We start from the raw sequence: 10,363 nt of genomic DNA, 5'->3' as shown, positions 1-10,363 counted from the left end.
TAATTTAATTTTATAGGAGCACCACATTCAAAATTATCCTAGGCCCAAGTAAGAGTCCTAGTAATTCAGCACTACTTCTCTCACAGAATGCTATTTCTAAAATGTTTCCACACACAAGCGGCACTAACCTATTTCAAAATCAATTCAGCTTCTCAGACCAAACAAATCCATATTTCATTTAACATTGTTACATTTGCGCAAATGCTCAAGAGGAGGAAAATCTCAAGTTCACTTTTAAATTAATGCCATGATAATGTTGTAATAAGGCGCTTTAAGATCAACATGTAGAAAAAGATTTGAAGTAATCTCTAAACTGCTGCAATGAACATTTCAAATCTAAATTTATGAAGAGCTGAATAACTTTGTGGCATAACATCTGCTTGTAATGTATTGTGCAGATTACGTCTCTTCTAATCAGGTTTGCCTCTTGTATAAGGCTATTGTTCTTCCTTCAAATTCAATGCAGGTAGAACATCTAATCATAAGATCCCAATCTTCAAGGAATATTTCTGTTCTGATGTTCTTTTTCTAGACATCCGATTATAAGAGGATGAATGGCTTGTAACAACTGGAGTAATTACATGCCTTCTGCTAGTTCATCATTTCAGGGACTGAGAGAAAGCAGAGGCATAACCATTTTAAATCTCCTCCTGAATTGGTAACATACTGCCATCATCATTTCACAACAATTTGCCACATGTCAGCACCAAGGATTACTGAGACACATCAACTAAATCTGCACTGTTTTTTGGAAACAGGCAGAGAGGCAGATGACAAACACGGACGGATTTAGGGGCTGCTTACTGCTCTTTATTTTGAGGGACAGACGAAACCTGGAATTTATGTTTCTGTATGTCTTTATCAAATACACAAGTAGACTTTCAACTTGTCTATAACATGGAAGTTTCTTGTATTCTATTGATTGATGATGAAATTGATCAAGTAGAAACTGAGAAAATTGTTTCTTTCAGTGATAAGGAACTAGCAAAAGACAAACTGAATTTATAGTCATCTGAAACAGTGAGAATTTTCTTGTCTTGATTCCATTATTGTAATTTAAATTTTACAAAATGAGGCTAGAGGGTGGCTCTAAACACATGCCTCAATCATTGTCTTTTGTTGAATCCTGACAAGACAAAGTATTTTTTCTGGGGGACAGGGAGTAGGCAGGTGTGGGGGACTACCTGGTCCTGAATGGGTAACTGTGCCCCTGAAGGACCAGGTGCACAGCCTATGGATTATTTTGGACTCACGGCTGTCCACGGAGGCACAGGTTAATTCTGTGTCAAGGGCAGCTGTCTACGAGCTCCATCTAGTACGCCAGCTGGAACCCTACATGCCTGCCTGTGCACTGTCTCGTCAGAGTGGTGCATCCTCTGGTTATCTCCCGCTTGGACTACTGCAATGCATTCTATGTGGGCCTACCTTTAAGCGGTGACTGGGACCATATAACACCAGTCCTAAAGGATCTACACTGGCTCCCAGTAGGTTTCCAAGTACAATTCAAAGTGTTGGTGCTGACCTTTAAAGCCCTATATGGCTTTGGCCCTGTACACCTGAAGGCGCATTTCCACCCCCATCCTTCAGCCTGGACACTGCGGTCCAGCTCTGAGGGCCTTCTAGCAGTTCCCCCACTCAGTAATGGCACCCACCTTCTCAGTAATGGCACCCGCCCTGTGGAACGCCCTCCCATCAGATGTCAAACAGATAAAACAACTATATGACTTTTAGAAGACATCTGAAGACAACCCTTCAGGAAAGTTTTTAGCGTTTGATGGGATAGTGATATACAGTCATACCTCGGTTTAAGTACGCCTCGGTTTGAGTAGTTTCAGTTTAAGTACTCCGTGGACCTGTCTGGAACGGATTAATCCACTTTCCATTACTTTCAATGGGAAAGTTCGCTTCAGGTTACGTACAGACTTCCAGAACCAATTGTGTTTGTAAACCGAGGTACCACTGTAATAGCTTAGGAATCCAGGAAGAACCAGGACAAAATGGAACAAGGGATTGATGACCCATCAGTGTCAGGTGACTTATTTTGTACTTCTTAATGTACTTGCTTTGGGTTTGTTACATTGGTTTGGTTTTAATTGAGATTTTGTGATACAGAAACAAATCGAAAGGGTGACATCCAAGACATACTCAATGGATTAAAACCACTTAAGTTCTTTTCAGTTGAGTGTGACCAACAGTTGTCACCCAATGAAGCTCAACCAGTTAAGAGATAAAACTAAATTTAAGTGAAATGCAACTAAATTCCAGCAAAACACACACACACACACACACACACAAAGTTCATCCTAGGTAGGAAGACAGGTACAGCTAAGGGTGATTTTGCCACGTCCCTAAAAAAAGCAAAATATCTATTTGGATACGATACATGAGTCTCTGAACCTAGGGTTCAGTAGGCATTGATGGATCTTTATTTCTGGACTCCAATTAAGTACAGAAATAGGGTCAAGAGTCCAGCCTCAACTAACTGTGAACAGCATGTGTATCACTTAATAGGATCTTCCCAATATCCTGTGACACTTTAAAACACATTTCTGAATTATGTAAGGCAGGTGACCAGCAAGCACAGAGCTTGTGCAGTTGATCAGCTGTTGAGTATCGTGAATATGCAGTAGAAATATGAAAATACAGAAATACTGTAAGGATTAACACTGCAATGAACATTCCAGTAAGTTTAACAGAGGGGGAAAGCCTTCTAAAATTCAGTATCTTGTGTTAGTTATCAGGCATGTTCTGGGTTAGATAAGCAGCAGGAATAGGAAAGATACTGAAGCAAGTATTGATTTCAAGAACGAACCTAATGCACTATCAAGATATATTTAAAAGAAAAGCAGTGATGTTACATTATGTAACTTGCCTGGGTGAGAAATGAAAGGTACAGAACCAAAGGGATCTTCTGGAGGATGGTTCTGTGGAACAGAATGTGGCTCCACATTCTTATCTGAGGAAGTTCTCCTCTCCACGAGCCTATCTGCAAGGATAAAAATGAAAACAGAACAAAAAAGTAAAATAAAAATGGCAGTTCTTACGCCAGCTGAAAATAAACAGATTTATTTCATTACCAGCTCTTGAAAAAAATTCATGGGCACAACATCCCAAGACTCTTATTGAAAGCCCCACAGAAATAAAAGGGGAATTATGCATGTCCATGTTTCAATAGTTTCAGTGGGGCTTGTCCATAAATTCCTAAAATATTAATATGGGTAGCCCTGACCTAAAGACTCATGGTAGGCCACACTATTAAAAAAAACAGGTCTTATAAAAACAGTGACTGACTCAAGACTCATCAACTTCCTGCAACCCAGATAGTGAGGTAAGATAGCAAGTTGCACCACTACTTCCAGCAAGGTTTCCATCACACAAATATGGAGCAGCCCACAGAGAACCAACAGACATTTAGCAAAGAAAAGAAAAAAAATAACAATCCAAAATCGCTCAAAAGCCTGTGAGGTTAAAATTCTATACTTTCCCTTGAATCAGAGGATTTGCCTTTTTGTTGCTACAGCTCTTCTCTTAGTTCTAGTCTGCTGTTCAACGTAAACTATGAGAAACGTGCAAGTGTTTGAGTATACCCAAGTCAGTGTTTAGATTCCAGCCCATGTATTTTTCAAATATCCCTCTGAAAAAAATCTGTAATTAGCAATTTGAAAAACGTGTCTTAGCATTCTAAACCAGTTTGGCTTGAAACCGGACTTGCAGAAATAGAGTAGTTCACACAATGGCATTTCCTGCTCCCTCCCCTACACCACAACCTCCAGTGCCCACCCCCACCCCACCCCCATGCCACTTCTGAGCACCTTTCCCCAGTTCTGATAAATTGCACACTGCAGCCTGTCCCATGCTATTCTGAAGGATCCCCCAAACCCAGAGAGGCTACTTTCAGGAGGATGCATGATGGGGGACAGAGAGGGAAGCTGCCATCTACTCAAGCACATCTGAATCCAATTCCATAGTTTCAACTACTCGCATCAAAATTGTTACATTAAAATAAACAGCAGTATAAAAACTGAAAAAGCAGCTTTAGAGCAAGTGCACTTTTCCTTGTACATGCCCCAATTGTCTAGGAATCTTTACTATTTGCTGAATGAAATATAGATGTTGAGTATTCAGAGAGCCAAGGTCATGTTGTGATGAACGAAGACAACAAAATGTAAGTATTTTTAATTAGCATTGTAACATTGTAAGGGACAATACAGGTAAGGTTGTATGTTCAACCTTTTTTAAAAAAAACAGTGAATGAGAAAGATTCCTTAAGCAATTATTTAAATATGTGGACAGCAAAGCCATGTTTTGGCAAAGCAAAAAGGTGCTTAAATTTCCTTAAGTTTTATATTCCTTCTTTTACAAGAGAAAGAAACAGCCAACCGATTTTTTGATACAGGAAAGTTCCTCTTCTACATACATATCAAAATGCTTTTTGAAGAGCATAACTAATTATCATTCTTGGAATACACAAGCACAGCTTACAAACAGGATTGATGGAAACATTCAGTCAGCTTATTATGCTGCGTTGCTAATTATATAAAAGTAATTTGGCCAACCGAGGCTTTTATAAAGGTTCATGTTCTATGCAAACACTTAAAAAGCCACGGGAGAAGATTGGTGTGTTGTCTTAGACTTGCTTCAAGTGTGCCCACCAACAAGGGGGTGAGGAGGACAGACTATAAATACAGAAAGTTCATCAAGAAATATTTAAGTAATGTACATTTCAAGGCTATTATGCATGACTTCTTCACAATATGAGGAACAGTATTTGTTCTAGGAATAAATAATTCTGCACACTAGTCAAGCCACAATTAAAATGTATCCTTCTTCCTCTCAGATCACTAAAACTAAGGGGCAAAACAGAAACTGGAGGGTTTTTTCCAATTTGCAACACTGATCCTGATTTGTCTCACTTCCACATGTTACTTAGCTCATTTAGACTGTATCATTGAGTACATATGGTGCAGCAAAAATGCTGAAGTAGTTCTAGGAGCTCCATTTTAAACAACATTCTGTTTATTGATCGGGATCCAAAACAACTACTAACAGTGAAGCATACAGAAGTTATTAACGGCATAAACAATAATTAGATAGAATCTTCTATTAATTTAGTGGGGAAACTACAATTCCAGATATAACAGTAGTTCATCAGAAACAAGGAAACTTGTGACATTTTATCTGATAAATACAAATCAGTACTACACTTTTGTTGCCGTTTTCTCCCACAGTATAAATTTTATTTCATTAATACTCGGGGTTTGGACATGCTGTTCATCTAACAACTCCAAAGGACACTCGAAAGCCTCTCACTCACACAGCCTTCCAGTTCAACAAGACAAAAATTATCAGCATGCAATAGAAAACATTGTGAATATATGATTTGTCCACTTCTTTTTTGATCCAGTAACGGTTCAGCTAAATAAAGAATATTCTTGCAAAGCTGAGGGCTGTCAAGTCTTCTATACTTTCTTCTTTAGTATACTTTAGTTATGTAAGTTAAAGAATATATGGCAACATCAGATGTCAAAACGTAATCAGGATGTCAAGCACAATATGGCAAAATGAGGCAACTGGCAGTTGAGAATGGCCAAGTCTTCAAACTCACTATTGTGACACTGAAAGGATCAGCTCTAGTCAGCTTATCCGCAGACTTTCAATGTAATTGTGAAGCATCCCCAATCATATTTTTAATATGCCTACCAAAATTAGCCTGATTTTCAAAACTATTGCCCACAGAATGGTTGCACTGAGGACTGGAAACTTCATTTCTTCTAGCTCCAAATATGATGGGGAAATGCCTGTCTAGACTTTTTAATGCTTTCCTTTATGTGAAAAGACATTAGAAAATACTAACATAATGGAAAAATCAACATTTCTTTGTCTGCATGCTACATAATGACTTATTATTCTTATTCTTATTATAAAATTTATATCCTGCCCTATACCTGGAGGTCTCAGGGCAGTTCACAGAACAAAATCAAAATATAAAACCCTGTCCCCCTCCCCAGTCCAAATAATTCCCTTCCCTAATACATTGGAAGGGATCCTCAAGGCTTGTGCTCAGAATAAACCATGACTTTATGAATGAATTACAAGTTTTTCAAACAAGTGTTACTTTCAAACTTAGGACACCAGAATGCATCACGAATTTCATATACTGTGAGTGTCATTTACGTGTGGAGTGATTTGTTTTCTGCCAAATTCAGAATCTCTATCCTGCCCTGTACCTTATACCTTCTCCATAATTCATTTCTGTGAAAATTATGTATGAAGAAAACAAGCAGAGGTGAAAGTGATTGCAAGTAAACACGTTAGCTTTTTTACTTTTAAGAGTTTATTCAACTATTGTGTCAAAACAATAAAGCAGCCCTTACATTAAGCCACTCAAAAGACATTACAAAACATTAACATAATGTACTAGGTCATTTCCCCCCTTTCAGTCATTTTCAAAAAGCATTCCAGACTGACAAAAATCTTCTGTTCTAGTGTGCAAGGGAACAATTGCAAAGTGAAGCAATGCAAGCAGCTGACTGGTGTTCTGCATTGTTGTACATCCCATTATTTTCCTTTTTTTAAATTTCACACTCAAGAAGAGTAAGTATTCAAGAGATGACCTTAACATTCTCTGTATTAATACAAATGCTAAACAATTAATTTCTATTGCACACATTTTTGTGACAGAAGGACAAGACACACAGCGGGCCTAGTTCTGTCCTCAAACGCTCAGAATGTTTTCTACAACAAGATTGTGTGACCCTGGAACAGAACAGTCTTTGGCACTGCCGGTTGAACCTAAAGAGCTCTTATTTACTGTGAAGCGAAATAAGCCTTCAAGCGTCCCTTACTTGATCTCAGAAGGTCAAATTCCCTGTCCAACAGCTCCTCCTCTGTTAGCTTGGAAAAATTGTCTTCTCCAAACGGATTCCAGCCAGACATATCAGGAGGGTTACTGACGTTCTGTTTTGGATAGCTGGAAACAGACTCAGCATCAGAGGCAGATGACCTGTAAAAATTGATTTGAGAAAATTACTTGTGGTGATAATATAATTTAAAATACATTAAATGATACTGAACATGCCAATCATACAAAATGATGAATGTAATCACTTTTGTAATTGTGAAGAAAAAGTATTTCATTCTATAATGATTATTCAATAATGAACTATTAAGGTGTCCCACAGAAATCAGAGCGGTATTCTAAGAATCAGATTGGGGAGGGCTATCACACAGCACATCTTTATACTCATTACAAACATCAACTGAGGGGGCTTGCCTGTTTGTAGTATAAGGTGTGTCCAATGCGGCACCAACGTGAGTTGGAAAGGATTTGGAATGGGGTATTAAGGCTGGTGAGAACTCCTGAGGAGAGGCAAGAAATTCAGGAGAATGTTTCGGAGGTTGCAACTGCTTCACAAGGGCTTGTTGATGTAGAAGAGCTTGTTGGTACTGCTGCACCTCAAAGAAGGAGGGAGAAAATGTGAACCTTCCAAAAATCATTGTACCTTCAACAAACAATTAAATTTCATTGCATGCAGAAACATAACCTTTAACTACATCAAAGCTAAATCTAATCAACAACACAAGTGTACTTATCATTACTGACACTAAACAATGGCATCAACAGAGCCATTCTACTGAGGTTAGAGGTGGGGAGTCTGTGGTGGAGGAACTGCCACTTTCTAAACCACACCAGGATTGCAGCAGCCAGAGCAGAAGGTGTGGGCAGTGTAGCTGACGTGGAGACCCTCCTGAGATGGGAGCTTTGGACACCCCCTCAAAGCACTTCTATTTCTGCCTACCTCACCCTCAGGGAGGGCCTAAGACCATCAAGGTGGACCTCAACCATAGACACCTATGGTAGCTCCACAACAGCCTAGAGCACTTCTCCAAGGAAACATAGGATTGCTCCCTAGGTCCCTCAATTAAATTAAAATGAATTAGTTGGAAGAGTGAGATCAGTTGACAAGTGTGACATAACTAACTAAGCATTTGACATCCATTTGATTTTATATTATGCTAAACATGAAATATGACTTTACTTTTACATGGTGTAAGCACAGTAAAATATTTCAATTCAACGTGAGATTGAGGCAATATGGCCAAAATAGTTTTGTTTGCTTGTTTGTTTGTTTGTTTGTTAATATGGGCAAGAATAGTTATATCCCAGTATTCAGCACAAGGGGAATTTATTCTTCACTTAAGTAACTATATACTATATAGATATCAAGCCCATTTTGGAAGTACTAAAATTAATGGCATTATTTCCAAGGTACAGTCTTAAGCAAGGAATGGATTCAAATAAATATGTGAGTGTTTGGCTCAAGATCTTCAAAATCTTTGATTTATTCATCTTTCCTGAAATGAAACTCTTGCTTCCATAGTTAAAACATTTCATAAGGCATGCATTTTGTTGGTAGATGCCTGTTGTTTCATAAGCAAAAAAATACAGGAACAATAAAATGTAACACAGAAGATCCTCCAGTAACAATAAATATGTTATCTGTACTATACACCCTCCATTGCTTTGCTGCAGTAAGCACCAACGTTTCAGTGAAGAAAACCCGTTAATTTGAATTATGTTTTGACAAGTATTGTGTAATGCATTCAGACATTTATACTGTAATGTATTTGAGGTGCAAAGATGATCTGACAGTTAGTTTGCCTGTTGGCTGAAGCCTTAATTTACAGCTGTGGGTTAGAACTCTCAGCGTGCAAAAGAAGGATAAGTAGTATTCAATTTTGATTGGTGGGTGGGTGCAGATTCAGAATTTTCAGTTAGACAGTGTGATTGGCTGGGGCTGCAGTAGAGGGTATATATGGCTAGAGGCTGGTCAGCATTAGCATTTAAAAGAAGCCACCTAGTTGTAGTTGTAGTTGCTGGTGATTGGTGTTTGTGGAATCAGCCAGAAGAAGACCGCAGAGGAAGAAGACTGGGAAAGAAAGAGAACCCAAAGGGTAGGTAGAGTGGATTAGTGGCTGAAGACTTGCTAGAGATAGCTGAAATCACTTGGCTTAGGTTGAAGAGACAAACGGAGAACCTGGACTCAGCTATACAGTACAGCTGCAAATAAAAAGTTTTAAGTGCAATATACAATGTGACACTAGATGGCAATGGTGAGCCTTATGGAAAATTCCATGTATTTTTAAAATGCTTTTTTAAAAAGCATTTTCAGAACGGTTTTTAAATGTGTGTAGATTCCACACCAGTTTGCAGTGCTGAGGGAAGAAGTGGGAAACAGCTTAAAAAGCTGGACTCTGGTTACTAGTAGGAGTACTAGAGGGAAGATTTCCAGGACAATACAAAAAGACAAACCTAAGGGATAGAAAAACAGACTTCTAGTGGACTCCTCCATTAAAGTACTGGTGAGATTAACTGGGGTGAAGAGAAGAAAAAGACAATTTGGCTAAACAGGGTAGCTGTTTCTTGAAAACTATCTTAGTTGAATATAAACTGTTGGTATCTAAAATACCAGCAACATTAACAAATCCTATACTCATTTAAAAATGCAGTACAATTTTTAAAATAACCATATAAACTTGTTCACTTAATAATCTTGTAACAAACCAACAAACCAATACCCTTGTTACCTACAATATCTGTGCCTGGTTTGTACCATGTCTGTACCACACAATTACCAAGTTATTTGTAAGTTAATGGCTCAGAGGCAATAAGTGAGACTGAATGGTACCAGTGCGCAAGTTAAGAACCACTGGAGAGCTAGTTTTTGCTACTGTAGAGTAAGAAATACCTCCTTTTCCCTTCAGTTTCTATAAAAAGCATAGACTGTAGTTAAGAAAATATGCCATCAACACAGTCATGCTGTTTAAGGTAGTCAGTTTTTTAAGTGGCTAATTATTAACCTTCTTTATCTGTGTAGTAATATTTATCAGTAATCAAAGTAAACAGAAATTTGTATTCAAAGGTTAACTTACCATGGCTGGATAGGATGGGGAAGGTTGCTGCTGGTAAGCAGAGCGCATCAAAAGCTGCTGTTGAATCATGTGCTGTTGCACTGCTTGTTGATACTGTTTTAGAAAGAGACAAATTCTTATCAGTCATGAATACCAGCTGATCAAATGATTTTACACGAATAATTGTCCATGGGGCATGTGCAGCACTTTAAGAAGCTGCACTTAGTAATATTTGTTACTGTAAATGCTTAATTTTATGTAAGAGAGGAAAAATTCAGACAAGTCAACTTTTGTTCCAAAATAAAAGCTGGACCATACTGTTCCAACTCCTTATTCTAACTCTCTTCCCACCCAGTGTCCAATATAAATGAATTCAGCATGCCATAAGCAGAGAACGTATAATAGGTTACTTGCAAAACAAATAGCTCCAAAAATGTAATCTAGCTAAGCT

At 38.2% G+C, this 10,363-nt stretch overlaps 1 protein-coding gene across 3 annotated transcripts in view; it reads right to left on the bottom strand.

Annotated features, from left to right (window-relative positions):
• Positions 1-10,363, bottom strand: part of BMP2K (BMP2 inducible kinase) — a 45,238-nt gene that overhangs the window by 7,461 nt on the left and 27,414 nt on the right. For 2 of the 3 annotated variants that reach the window (XM_035111590.2, XM_035111592.2), the window contains exons 12-15: positions 9,934-10,026; positions 7,274-7,455; positions 6,846-7,003; positions 2,873-2,986 (exon numbers count right to left, since the gene is read on the bottom strand). In XM_035111590.2, the coding sequence (XP_034967481.1) occupies positions 2,873-2,986; positions 6,846-7,003; positions 7,274-7,455; positions 9,934-10,026 (547 nt within the window). The remainder of the gene's footprint in view (positions 1-2,872; positions 2,987-6,845; positions 7,004-7,273; positions 7,456-9,933; positions 10,027-10,363) is intronic. The other variant, XM_035111591.2, reaches the window with a different exon arrangement.

The sequence above is a fragment of the Zootoca vivipara genome, chromosome 9, assembly GCF_963506605.1.
Source record: "Zootoca vivipara chromosome 9, rZooViv1.1, whole genome shotgun sequence".
NCBI classification, from domain to species: domain Eukaryota; kingdom Metazoa; phylum Chordata; class Lepidosauria; order Squamata; family Lacertidae; genus Zootoca; species Zootoca vivipara.
Note: the sequence above shows the minus strand (reverse complement) of the source record. Positions and strands in the feature narration are given on the sequence as shown.